This window comes from Leucoraja erinacea, chromosome 2, assembly GCF_028641065.1.
Source record: "Leucoraja erinacea ecotype New England chromosome 2, Leri_hhj_1, whole genome shotgun sequence".
NCBI lineage: Eukaryota > Metazoa > Chordata > Chondrichthyes > Rajiformes > Rajidae > Leucoraja > Leucoraja erinaceus.
In genome coordinates, this window is record NC_073378.1 from 122,896,391 (window position 1) to 122,911,118 (window position 14,728).

The 14,728-nt window shown below is 49.1% G+C and overlaps 1 protein-coding gene across 2 annotated transcripts in view; it reads left to right on the plus strand.

The window, feature by feature from the left end:
- Window positions 1–14,728, plus strand: part of wdr97 (WD repeat domain 97) — a 75,576-nt gene that overhangs the window by 48,327 nt on the left and 12,521 nt on the right. For both annotated transcript variants that reach the window (XM_055664935.1, XM_055664943.1), the window contains exons 18-20: window positions 3,745–3,966; window positions 5,678–5,872; window positions 6,418–6,539. In XM_055664935.1, coding sequence (XP_055520910.1) covers window positions 3,745–3,966; window positions 5,678–5,872; window positions 6,418–6,539 — 539 coding nt within the window. The remainder of the gene's footprint in view (window positions 1–3,744; window positions 3,967–5,677; window positions 5,873–6,417; window positions 6,540–14,728) is intronic.

The following is a 14,728-nucleotide window of genomic DNA, read 5'->3' on the forward strand; positions in this document are numbered from 1 at the left end:
TCCTGCACCAGCACTCCCAAATCCCTTTGCACCTCCAATTTCTGAATTCTCTCCCCATTCAGAAAATAGTCCAGGCCTTCATCCCTACTACCAAAATGCAAGACCCCACCTGCCCACCCATCCAAGTCCTTCTGCAGAGTGAGTCCCTGCTTTCTCTACACTACCTGCCCCATCAACTATATTTGTGATTGTAATTCCTTGCAGTTGTAACCTCTGTACTTTGTACTTTTGAATACTTCAAGTGAGGGTGGGATATTGTGTGAAGGCAGCAGGGCTAGGGGGGGTTGGGTAGTTTTACTGTACAAACATCTTCCTCTCAATCTCCACAACATCCCCTTCTCCCGGTTACCAAACACTTTAACTAATTTCCCATTCCCATTTCTCATTCCCATAGTCGCCTTTCTGTCCTGGGCCTCCTCCATTGTCAGAGTTAGGTCAAACGCAAATTGGAGGGACAGCACCTCATATTTTCTTTGAGCAGCTTACAACGAATATTGATTTATCTGACCAAGTAACTTGCATCTCCTCTCGCCGTCCTCTCCCCCACCCTAGTTGTCGTACTAGTTTCACTGTTGTCCTGTTGAGTTTCATGGTCTAACTCGTTATCACTGAGCTCACAGCCAACAATGGACCATTGTGGGCTCCACCTTTCCTTGATCATTGCTACCTTTTGGCATCTCTTTCATTCATTTGTTCTATATCTCTCCCTATATCACAGTCTATATCTCTCATTTCCCTTTCCCCTGACTCTCAATCTGAAGAAGGACCCAAAACATCACCTATTCCTTCCATCCAGAGATGATGCCGCCTGACCCGCTGAGTTACTCCAGCTTTTTATGGCACAGTTTAAACCCTGGCTGCAAATCCACTGGTGCCCTGCCGATGTATGACTCAGCAGTGCTACCTGGAATGACCAGGCGGTACTGCAACCATCGAAAACAACAGCAACTGAAAGTAGAAAAACGCAGAGGCTGGAAATGTGAAATAAAATCAGCACCTAGTTGGAGGATTGGCTGAACACAGAGCAATAAACAGGTCAACTGTAGGTTGAGGAGCTGTGAATTCATGTGGAAAATAAGGCAGAGCCTTAGGGCATGGTTCAGTTCATTTCAGTTTAGTTTATTGTCACATGTAGCGAGGTACAGTGAAAAACTTTTGTTGCGTGCTAACCAGTCGGCAGAATGACAATACATGATTACAATCAATCCATGTACAGTGTATAGCTACATGATAAACGAATAATGTTTAGTGCAAGGTAAAGCCAGCAAAGTCTGATCAAGGATAGTCTGAGGGTCACCAATGAGGTGGATGGTGGTTCAGCACTGCTCTCTGGTTGTGGTGGGATGGTTCAGTTGCCTGATAACAGCTGGGAAGAAACTGTCCCTGAATCTGGAGGTGTGCGTTTTCACACTTCTATAACTTATGCCTGATGGGAGAGGGGAGAAGAGGGAGTGGCCAGGGTGCGACTCGTCTTTGATTATGCTGCTGGCCTTGCCGAGGCCATGGCTCCAGATAACCATATAAACCATATAACCATATAACAATTACAGCACGGAAACAGGCCATCTCGACCCTTCTAGTCCGTGCCGAACACATAATCTCCCCTAGTCCCATATACCTGCGCTCAGACCATAACCCTCCATTCCCTTCCCATCCATATAACTATCCAATTTATTTTTAAATGATAAAAACGAACCTGCCTCCACCACTTCCACTGGAAGCTCATTCCACACAGCCACCACTCTCTGAGTAAAGAAGTCCCCCTCATGTTACCCCTAAACTTCAGTCCCTTAATTCTAATGTCATGTCCCCTTGTTTGAATCTTCCCTACTCTCAGTGGGAAAAGCTGTTCCACGTCAACTCTGTCTATCCCTCTCATCATTTTAAAAACCTCTATCAAGTCCCCCCTTAACCTTCTGTGCTCCAAAGAATAAAGCCCTAACTTGTTCAACCTTTCTCTGTAACTTAGTTGCTGAAACTCAGGCAACATTCTAGTAAATCTCCTCTGTACTCTCTCTATTTTGTTGACATCCTTCCTATAATTAGGCGACCAAAATTGTACACCATACTCCAGAATTGGCCTCACCAATGCCTTGTACAATTTTAACATTACATCCCAACTTCTATACTCAATGCTCTGATTTCTAAAGGCCAGCACACCAAAAGCTTTCTTTACCACCCTATCTACATGAGATTCCACTTTCAGGGAACTGTGCACAGTTATTCCCAGATCCCTCTGTTCACCTACATTCTTCAATTCCCTACCATTTACCATGTACGTCCTATTTTTATTTGTCCTGCCAAGATGTAGCACCTCACACTTATCAGCATTAAACTCCATCTGCCATCTTTCAGCCCACTCTTCCAACTGGCATAAATCTCTCTGTAGACTTTGAAACTCTGCTTCATTATCCACAACCGCGCCTATCTTAGTATCATCTGCATACTTACTAATCCAATTTACCACACCATCATCCAGATCATTGATGTACAAACAACAGTGGACCCAACACAGATCCCTGTGGCACCCCACTCGTCACTGGCCTCCAACCTGACAAACAACCATCCACCATTACTCTCTGGCATCTCCCATTCAGCCACTGTTGAATCCATCTTGCTACTCCACCATTAATACCCAACCATTGAACCTTCTTAACCAACCTTCCATGAGGAACCTTGTCAAAGGCCTTACTGAAGTCCATATACACAACATCCACTGCTTTAACCTCATCAATTTCCCGAGTAACATCTTCAAAAAATTCAAGAAGATTAGTTAAACATGACCTTCCAGGCACAAATCCATGTTGACTGTTCCTAATCAGACCCTGTTTATCCAGATGCTTATAAATATTATCTCTAAGTATTCTTTCCATTATTTTGCCCACCACTGATGTCAAACTAACAGGTCTATAATTGCTAGGTTTACTCTTAGACCCCTTTTTAAACAATGGAACAACATGCGCAGTACGCCAATCCTCCGGCACTATTCCCGTTTCTAATGACATTTGAAATATTTCTGCCATAGCCCCTGCTATTTCTACACTAACTTCCCTCAATGTCCTAGGGAATATCTGATGGGGATCAGTGTTGAGGGATCGGTGCTGGTATGGTGTAAGGGCCATTCACTTTGTGTCCAACCCGTGCTATCCCTGCACTGGGAGTGGTTGATGTTGGCACCGTGGTTGAACAACTGGCTGGGATAGGTACAAAGTGCTGCTGTAACTCAGCGGGTCAGGCATCATCTCTGGAGGACATGGATGGCAGGCTAGGACTTTATTCCTTGAAGCGCAGGAGGCTGAGGGGTGATCTTATGGAGGTGTACAAAATCACGAGGGGAATAGATAGTGAACGCACAGAGTCTTTTGCCCAGGATCGGGGAATCAAGAACCAGAGGAGGTAAGTTTAAGGTGAGAGGGGAAAGAAAGAGGGTCAACTTATTCACACAGAGGGTGGTGGGTGTATGGAACGAGCTGTCAGAGGATGAAGTTCAGGCAGGGACTATGATGACATTTAAAAGACATTTGGACAGGAAGATAGGAAAGGTTTGGAGGGATATGGGATATGGAAACGCGGGCATGTGGGACGAGCGTAGTTGGGGCATCTTGGTCAGCATGGATGAGTGGGCGGAACTCATCTGCTCACAGCATCGATTCCAATCTTGTAAACTAACGTGCCTGTCGTTACTTGGTTATCCGTGCACTGTTGCCGAGCTGTACGACTGTGTGACTGTAATTCTCTGCACAGATAATGGCCAAAACGATATCCAGGCCGAGCATAGTGTCCAGGCACAGCCTGATGTCCAAGGACAGCCTCGTGTCCAGGACCACCACCGAGTCCATCGCCAGCCCACAACCGCAGACCCCCCCCATGCAACAGATACCCGCTTCCACTTTACCAGCCGTGGTGGAGAAGTACAAGGACGAGGACTGGTTCAAGAAGATCTTCCCCGACTTCCCCGATATCAACGTAAGTGCCGATAACTGTGAACAACACCTTGCTGAAGGCAATGACACCTTCCTGTTTGCTCACCGCCATATCTCTGCGCTCACAGCATCAATTCCAATCTTGTAAACTAACTGGCCTGCCCTAACTTTGATATCCTTACACCAGTCCCAGGTTCCAGTTTCCCAGCATCATGGATATATGTTTTACGGCAGAGATGGATAGATTCTTGATTTGTACCGGTGTCTGGGGTTAATGGGGAGAAGGGGGTTGAGAGGGAAGGCCATGATTGAATGGCGGAGGAGACATGATGGACCGAATGGCCTAATTCTGCATCTATCACATGAACCTCTCCTGAAAGCTGGGAGGTGAGAAACAATGCTCCCCACGCCACAGTTTCTATCACCTTCCAACATTTAAGACACTTTTCATCGCACCCTGGAAACGTATCCAGTTTCAAAAAGGCGAGACCCTTTCACATAAAAAGACAGACAGTGCTGGAGTAATTCAGCAGGTCAGGCAACATCTCTGGAGATTGTGGAGAGGTGACGTTTCAGGTCGGGACCCTTCGTCAGTCTGATGTTTGAAGAACGGTCTTCAGATTGAAGGAGGGTCCTGGACTGAAACGTCACCTATCTACGTTCTCCAGAGATGCTGTCTGGCCCGTTGAATTACCCCAGCATTTTGTGTCTTTTCTTGTAAACCAGCATCTGCAATTCCTTGTAAACTCTTTTATACTGTGCGTCCTCTTTGTTCTCTCTAATATTTCATACTTCCATAAAAGTCAAGAGTATCATTGTCAAATGCAACTGAACGGACCAAGGACATTTTTACTTGTTGCAGCTTTACAGACACATTAACACAACATCGCAACAACTAACTGCACAAACAGCAATAATTAAAAATAATTAGTAGCAGCACAAAGTATCCAGACCATAACAGTGCAAAATAAATTAAATAACAAAACCCATATGTAATAAAAAATGAACTGCAGATGCTGGTTTATACTAAAGATAAGTCACAAAATGCTGGAGTAACCCAATGGGCAGGCAGCATCTCTGGAGATAAAGGATAGGTGACGTTTTGGGTCTGAAGAAGTGTCCTGATCTGAAATGTCACCTATCCATGTGCTCCAGAGATGCTGCCTGACCCGCTGAGATACCACAACACTTTGAGTCTATCTTAACAAAGTCCATAACAGATTGGTGCTGGGGTAGGCGTGAGGTTAATGGTGTGCAGCGTTCAACGTTCAGTGAGCTGATGGTTATTGGGACAAAGCTCTTCTTGAACCTGGAGGTCACGGGTTTTCATGCTCCTGTACCTCCTTCCCGATGGTAGCGGTGAGATGAGAGCGTGGTCAGGGTGGTGTGGGTCTTTGTTGATGCTGGCTGTGAGGCAGTGCCTCCTGCAGATTCCTGTGATGGGGAGAAGGCAGGAGATTGGTGTTGCAATGGGAAAGATGGATCAGCTGCGATTGATGGGCCGAATGGCCTAATTCTGCTCCTACCCCTTATGAACATGTCGGTGGGGAGGTCAGTACCCGTGACGTTCACCACTCTCTGCAACCTCCTTCGTTCCCCGGATTTGGGGATTCACGGCTCTGGGCCTCAGGGTACCTGAATGAGAGCTCCCCATCCTCTGCTTCCCAAGATGGCCTGCCTCTCTTGTTCATTCCCCGAGGGCCAGTGTGCCCCCCCACTGACCCCTCTCTCCTTTCTCCCGTGGTGCGCTGCAGATCTTCCCTCCGGACATGACGGAGGAGGACTTTATCGAGATGCTGCTGGAGATGCTGAAAACGGCCGATTTTGATCTGAAAGAGGAGATTTTGAAGGCTCTGAGCGTCCTGCTGCCAAATCAGCCCTCGCACATCACCGAGTCCGCAGAAGATGCCATCATAACCGCCTTAAGAAGGGCCAGGGACCGGAGAAAGGTACCAACCAAACCCCACCATGGGGGCGCACCCCCTCCCCAAGGATCCTCCCCCCCCCCCCCCCCCCCCCCCCCCACACAGCGACTTGCCGCCCCCGCTCCTCATCGCACGCCCCCCCCCCCCATCTATCCCCCTCTCCACCCTGGGGCTCACCACCACTTCACCACCACCCCCCCCCCCCCCCCCCTTCCCCACCATATACAGGGGCTTCCCCACTCTCACCCCACCCTGGGGCTCCCCCCCCCCCACCCCATCATCTTTGCGACCTGACCCTGGGGCCCCCCCCCCCCACATCATCATCCTGTGGATCCTCGCGACCTGACCCTTGGGCTCACCACCCCCCTTCCCCACCACCACAACCAGGGGCTTCCCCCACTCTAACCCCCGCCCTGGGGCTCCCCACCACTTACTTCTCCCCCCAGGGGCACCCCCCCCCCACCCTCACCCTGGGGCTCCCCACCACTCCCCCTTCCCCACCCACCCATCCTCACGAGCTGATCCCCCTCACCTGACTCGCTCCTCTCCTCCTCACACCCCACCTGCAGACCCCAGATTTTGAGGAGTTTATCCGGGCTGCCCTGTACGTAATGAATGAGACGAACCCACACTCCATGGAATTGATGGTGGAGCTAATGGTCCAATACTTCGAGGGCGACGTCGTCCTCAGGTTGGTCGTTCTTTACTTTACGCTTTAGAGATACAGCGCGGAAATAGGCCCTTCAGCCCACCGAGCCCACGCCCACCAGCGACCTCTGCACAATAGCACTACCCTAACGGGGCGGAAATCGCTATCAAAACAAGGGGGGGACATAATTTTTTGATGCATGCATGCACACACACACACACACACACACACACACGAGGCTTCGACCGTGGGCCCTGTGGACGGTAACATCGGGAGCTGACCTGGTTGGTGACCGAACTCCAGGAACAGCAGCTTCATCCGCCCTGAATTGTGGGGCTTCAAGCGGCCCGTTCGCAGGGGCCTTTCATCGCCCGGCGCGGCTTAAAATCGGCCGCGGGATCTTCCATCACTCGGCGGGGGCTTCAACATCAGGAGCCTCGATCGCCTCGACGCAGAAATTTGACCGCGGGGCGATGGAAGATCCCGCGGCCAATTTTAAGCCGCGCCGGGTGATGAAAAGGCCCCCCGAACGGGCCGATTCAAGCTCCACTCTATGATCTTTGCTCCACCAGGACCTCTCCCTCCTCCAATCACCGTGCTCTATCCTCAGGCCCACCCCCTCTACTTCCGCCACTGACCGACACCTCCCTCCTCCAATCATCGTGCTGAATCTTCATGTCCGTCCCCCCACTGCCTGCTGACCGACGTCTCTCTCGTCCAATCGGCGCCCTCGATCATCAGTCCCACCCCCACTGTCTTGCGGAAAGCGGAGATTCTTAATAGATTTTTTTTCACCGAATTTCAAATTCCGGATTACTAAACATGGGTGGGATTGTCCCCAACCTCTCAAAACATAGAGGGACCTGTACCCCTGTTACCCACCCCCCCCCCCCCCCCCCCACCCCCACCAGGATTTCCGCCCATGACCCTACACACTCGGGACAATTTACAACTTACCAAGTCCAATTAGCCTACAAACCTGTACGTCTTTGGAGTGTGGTAGGAAAGCGGAGCACCTGGAGAAAACCCACGCAGGTCACTGGGAGGACATACAAACCCCGTACAGACAGCACCCTTAGTCAGGATCGAACCCGGGTCTCCGGCGCTGTGAGGCAGCAGCTCTACTGCTGGGCCACCATGCCTCCACTCAAACAGATTGTACTAATCTCATCTGCCTGCCCCTCTCGGCCCACATCCACCAGCTGCTCCCCTTACCCCGTCTGCTTCTGGTGTCATCTGCCTTTCATCCCATTATCACCTCTCTTTCCTCCCATCACCTACTTTCAATTCCTCCATCTCCACTGCATCTGCTCCTAAGCTGAGGCTTTCTATTCCAGGGCATCCAAGACGTCTTTCTTTAGAGAACTTGGGATCCCCCCTGCTCTCAGAGATGGGACCATCACCATATCTCCTCTATGTCCCATAGTTCTGCTCTGCCTCCCCCTCCCCCAGACGCGTTCCCTGGCCCTCACCTTTCACCCCACCAACCTCCGCATCCAACACATCATCCTCCCACATTTACACCATCTTAAACATGCTGTCACCACGGGTCTCCATCCCTTTCTGCTTTCCGTGGAGACCACTCGCTCTGCAGCTCCATTCCCTCCAAAACCACCCCCCTCTTCAGGTACCTTCCCCTGCAACCGTGGGAAGTGCGATAACACCTACCCTCCCTCGCCTCCAGCTAGGGACGATATCAGTCCTTCCAGGTGAGTCACTGCATCTCCTCTAACCTCACCTACTGCATCCGGTGTTCCCGATGTTGAATCCGGTAGATCGGCAAGACATAAGCGTAGACTTGGCGACTGTTTTGCCGAATACTTGCACTTGGTCTGCCAAGACCTACCGGATGTCGGATGCACAACATTTTTCCCCTTCCCCTTGTATTTCGCCCTCTAGCTTCACATTTCACTACTCTTATCTCATTACCATACAGCCTTTGATGTCCTTTTCATCTCTGGCCTTCATCACTTCCTCCACCCATCATGCAATCAACCCCCCTCCCCTCACCTGGATTCACCCATCACTTGCCAGCATTTGTCCCACTCCCACCCCTCTTCCAGTTTTCTTGCCCCCCACTGCAATCAGTCCAAAGAAGGGTTCCGACCTCAAGTCACGGCGAGAACGTGCAAACTCCACAAAGATAAGATCCCACTGTAAATATTGATAATCATCTTCACTGTCTACAATACCATCCACCTGTAAGCATACTAGACATACCTTGTATATTCTGATCCAAATTATTGATGTTGATGTCAAACAGCATTGGGCCCAGCACCGAATCTTGAGGCACACCACTAGTCACAGGTGTCCAGTCCAAAAATGAATCTTTCACCATCACCCTCTGCTTTTTTCCATGAAGCCAATTCTTTATCCAGTCGGCTCGATCTCCTTGGATCCCATGTGATCTAACCATCTAGAATAGCCCACCATGTGGAACCTTATCAAACGCCTTTAATTTAAACATCTGAAGAAAGGTCTCAACCCAAAACTTCTCTCCAGAGATGCTGCCTGTCCTGCTGAGTTACTTCAGCATTTTGTGTCCACCTTCGGTTTAAACCAGTATCTGCAGTTCCTTCCTGCACTTATCAAGCGCCTTGCTGAACATGTATAAACAATATCTACAGCTCTGCCCTCCTCAACATTTTTGGTTAGATTTTGAAAAAACTCAAACTTGTGACAAAATCTCCCATGTATAAAACTATGTTGACAATGTCTAATCAGGCTCCGTCTATCCAAATGCGGATCATCGGAGATGTCCTCACTCCCCCCCCTTCCACTATAGATGAGGCTCTCACTAGGGTCTATTCAATATCCCCCAGCTCTGCTCTTGCTTCCCTTGCCCCCATTCGCAACAAAGACAGAGTCCCCCTTGTCCTCACCTTCCATCCCATCAGCGGTCTCATACAGCATATGATCCTCCACCATTTTCGCTACCTCCGACGGGATTCCACTACTGTTCACATCTTCCCATCTCCACCGCTTTCTGCTTTCTGCAGAGACCCGATCCCTCTGCAACTCCCTGATCAACTCGTCCCTTTCCACCCAAACCACCCCCTCCCCAGGTACTACATTCTATCTGTGTCCCGCCCACTCCCCTGACATCAGTCTGAAGAAGGATCTCGACCCGAAACGTCACCCATCCCTTCTCTCTAGAGATGTTGCCTGTCCTGCTGAGTTACTCCAGCATTTTGTATTTACTTTTAAACCAGCATCTGCAGATTACTATCCAAATGGCATCAAGTTGGGAAAAGGAGAAGTACAACGGGATCTGGGGGTCCTTGTCCATCAGTCTATGAAAGTAAGCATGCAGGTACAGCAGGCAGTGAAGAAAGCGAATGGCATGTTGGCCTTTATAACAAGAGGAATCGAATATAGGAGCAAAGAGGTCCTTCTGCAGTTGTACAGAACCCTAGTGGAGTATTGTGTGCAGTTTTGGTCCCCTAATTTGAGGAAGGGCATTCTTGCTATTGGGGGAGTACAGCGTAGGTTTACAAGGTTGATTCTCGGGATGGCGGGACTGTCATATGCTGAGAGAATGGACCAGCTGGGCTTGTACACTCTGGAGTTTAGAAGGATGAGAGGATATCTCATTGAAACATGTAAGATTGGACACACTAGAGGCAGGAAACATGTTCCCGATGTTGGGGGAGTCCAGAACCAGGGGCCACAGTTTAAGAATAAGGAGTAAGCCATTTAGAACGGAGACGAGGAAACACTTTTTCTCACAGAGTGGTGAGTGTGGAATTCTCTGCCTCGGAGGGTGGTGGAGGCAGGTTCTCTTGATGCTTTCAATAGAGAGCTAGATAAGGCTCTTAAAAATAGCGGAGTCAGGGGATATGGGGAGAAGGCAGGAACGGGGTACTGATTGGGGATGATCAGCCATGATCACATTGAATGGCAGTGCTGGAAGAGCCAAATGGTCTGCTCCTGCACCTATTGTCTATTGTCTATATCCAAATGCATATATATCTTATTGTCTAAACATGACTTTGGTTTGTCTGCATTTGGAGTATTGGAGTTCTGGTCGCCCCATTGCAGGAAGGATGTGGAGGCTTTGGAGAGGGTGCAGAGGAGGTTTACCAGAATGCTGCCTGGATTAATTGAGTTGAGTTTAGTTTATTATTATTATTATTATCACTGTCACGTATACCGAGGTACAGTGAAAAGCTTTTTTGCTGTGTGCTATCCAGTCAACAAAAAGGGAGTGTAGTAGATAGTGGGATCTAGGAATGCAGATCAACAAAGGTCAACACTGTACGTGATAACAATCAAGCCATCCATAGAGTCATAGAGTGATTCAGTGTGGAAACGGGCCCCTCGAACCAACTTGCCCACACCGGCCAACAATGTCCCAGCTACAATAGTCCCAATTGCCTGCGTTTGGTCCATATCCCCCCAAACCTGTCCTATCCATGTACCTGTCTAACTGTTTCTTAAAAGATGGGATAGTTCCATCCTCAACTACCTCCTCTGGCAATTTTTGTTTCATACACAAACCATCTTTTCAGTATAAAAGTTACCCGTCGGATTCCTTTTAAATCTTTTCCCCTTCACCCTGAACCTATGTCCTCTGGTCCTCAATTCCCCCACTCTGGACAAGAGACTGTGCATCTACCCGATCTATTCCTCTCATGATTTTGTACACCTCTATAAGATCACCCCAAATCCTCCTACACTCAATGGAATAGAGACCCAGCCTACTCAACCTCTCCCTATAGCTCACACCCTCTAGTCCTGGCAATATCCTCGTAAATCTTTTCTGAACTTTCAAGCTTGACAATATCTTTCCTATAACATGGTGCCCAGAGCTGAACACAATATTCTAAATGTGGTCTTACCAACGTCTTATAACCAGTTTGGCTTTAAAGCTAAACATGGCACTGACTTATGCATATATACCCTAAAGGAGATTGTAAACAAATATAGAGGCAAAAACGCTTCAATCCTTATGTGCTTTATTGATACTTACAAAGCCTTTGACCGTGTTAATCACAGAAAGCTGTTTGGTAAAATGAGTCAAAGAGAGGTGCCTGAATACATTGTTAGAATTGTGGCCTACTGGTATGCCCACCAGACCATGCAAATAAAATGGGGCAATAGGGTCTCAGCCCCATTTGGGGTTAGCAATGGTGTTAGACAAGGGGGAATTTTGTCCCCAGTCCTTTTTAATCTATATATTGATGATCTGTGTAAACAATTGAAAGCCTGTAACACTGGGTGCGTGACTGGTAATATTTTAGTGAACCATATTATGTATGCAGATGATCTTGTGGTCTTTAGTCCATCTAGCGCTGGTCTCCAGCAGCTCCTTACTATATGTTCTGTGTATGGTGTGGAACATGACATTAAATATAATGCTAGTAAGAGTGCTGTTATGATCTGTGGAACCAAAGAGGATAAATGTCTAAAATTTCCTGAATTTAAATTGTCTGACAATAATCTTAGTGTCTGTAATAAGGTAAAATATCTAGGGCATATTATTACAGAACAAATGGCAGATGATGAGGATATTTATAGGCAACGACGCATGCTGCATGTACAGGCGAATATTCTCTTGCGTAAATTTGGTGCGTGTGCAGATGTGGTGAAGATGTCGCTATTTAGAGCATACTGCACACCACTCTACACTGTGCACCTGTGGTCGAACTTTGGAAAGACAAGTATGCAGAGACTAAAGGTGGCATATAACGATGCCATGAGAACACTGCTAAGGCAACCTAGATGGTGTAGTGCCAGTAATATGTTTGTGGCTGCAGGAGTCAGTACTTTCAGATTCAGATTCAGATTCAGATTCAATTTTAATTGTCATTGTCAGTGTACAGTACAGAGACAACGAAATGCATTTAGCATCTCCCTTGAAGAGCGACATAGCAAACGATTTGAATAAAAAAATAAATAATAAGTGTCCGGGGGGGGGGGGTGATTGGCAGTCACCGAGGTACGTTGTTTAGTAGAGTGACAGCCGCCGGAAAGAAGCTGTTCCTCGACCTGCTGGTTCGGCAACGGAGAGACCTGTAGCGCCTCCCGGATGGTAGGAGGGTAAACAGTCCATGGTTGGGGTGAGAGCAGTCCTTGGCGATGCTGAGCGCCCTCCGCAGACAGCGCTTGCTTTGGACAGACTCAATGGAGGGGAGCGTGGAACCGGTGATGCGTTGGGCAATTTTCACCACCCTCTGCAATGCCTTCCGGTCGGAGACAGAGCAGTTGCCATACCATACTGTGATGCAGTTGGTAAGGATGCTCTCGATGGTGCAGCGGTAGAAGTTCACCAGGATCTGAGGAGACAGATGGACCTTCTTCAGTCTCCTCAGGAAGAAGAGACGCTGATGAGCCTTCTTGATCAGAGTAGAGGTATTGTGGGTCCAAGAGAGGTCATCGGAGATGTTGACTCCCTGGAACCTGAAGCTAGAACACGTTCCACCTCCGTCCCGTTAATGTGGATGGGGGTGTGCGTGCCGCCACTGGACTTCCAGAAGTCTACAATGAGCTCCTTGGTCTTCTTGGAGTTAAGGGCTAGGTTGTTGTCAGCGCACCATGCTGCTAAGTGCTGGACCTCCTCCCTGTAGGCCAGCTCATCGTTGTTGCTGATGAGGCCAATCACCGTTGTATCATCTGCATACTTGATGATGGTGTTAGTACCATGTACAGGTGTGCAGTCATAGGTGAAGAGGGAGTAGAGGAGGGGGCTCAGCACACAGCCCTGAGGAACGCCGGTGTTCAGGGTGAGGGTTGAAGAGGTGTGCTTGTCTAACCTCACAGACTGGGGTCTGTTGGTTAGAAAGTCCAGTATCCAGTTGCAGAGGGAGGGGTCGATGCCCAGGTTACCGAGTTTGGTGATCAGTTTTGATGGAATAATGGTGTTGAATGCTGAGCTGTAATCGATGAACAGCAGTCTTACATAAGTGTCTCTGTTGTCAAGGTGGGAGAGGGCGGAGTGAAGTGCCGTTGAGATGGCATCCTCCGTACTCCTGTTCTTGCGGTAGGCAAACTGATAGGGATCCAGTGTGGGGGGTAGGCAGCTTTTGAGGTGTGCCAGGACCAGCCTCTCGAAGCACTTGGTGATGATGGGGGTAAGTGCAACTGGGCGGAAGTCGTTGAGGCTTGCCGCAGTGGAGTGTTTTGGCACTGGCACGATGGAGGTGGCTTTAAGGCAAGTGGGGACAACTGCTTGGGCAAGTGATAGGTTGAAGATGTCAGTCCAGACGTCTGTCAGCTGCACAGCACAGGCACTGAGCACGCGCCCGGGGATGCCGTCAGGGCCAGCAGCCTTACGTGCATTAGTCCTACTCAGTGCCACGTACACGTCGTAGGGGGTGAGTGTGAGGGGTTGGTGATCGGCAGGTAGCACAGCCTTGATGGCTGTCTCTAGATTGTCCCTGTCGAAGCGGCCATAGAAATGATTAAGCTCCTCAAGGAAGGAGGCGTCGCTGGATGTGGGGGTGATGTTGGAGGGTCTGTAGTCCGTGATGGCCTGGATGCCTTGCCACATGCGTCGGGGGTCGGAGTTGTTGTTGAAGTGCTCCTCAATCCTGAGCTTATGGCAGTGCTTGGCCTTCCTGATGCCCCTCTTCAGGTTAGCCCTGGATGAACTGTAGGCTCGAGCATCGCCTGACCTGAAAGCGGTGTCCCGTGCTTTCAGCAGTAGCCTGACCTCGCTGTTCATCCATGGCTTCTGATTCGGGTATATGGTCACCTGTTTGAGGGAGGTGACACTATTGATGGTGGAGTTTATAAAGTCCAGAACAGAGGTTGTATAGGAATCAATGTCCGTGTGAGAGTCAAGGGTGGCCTGGGCTGCAAACGCCTTCCAGTCAGTGTTTCCAAAACACTGCTGAAGTGTGAAGTCCGCTTCCTCTGACCAGACTTTAACTGTCCTTACAGTTGGTTTAACCCGTCTGATGAGTGGGGAGTACTTAGGGAGCAGGAACAATGAGACGTGATCAGACTGACCAAGGTGGGGGAGGGGGATGGCTTTGTAAGCTTCAGCCATATTGGTGTAGACTTTGTCCAGTGTCTTGTCTACTCTAGTGGGGAAGGATACATGTTGGTGGAATTTGGGGAGTACAGTCTTCAGGTTGGAGTGATTGAAGTCACCCGCAACAATGAAGGCTGCCTCGGGGTTGTGAGTCTGTTGTTTGCTAATGGCAGTATGCAGCTCTTTCATTGCAAGCTTGGCATTAGCATCAGGAGGGATATAGGCTGCAGTCACAACAGTGGAGGTGAACTCT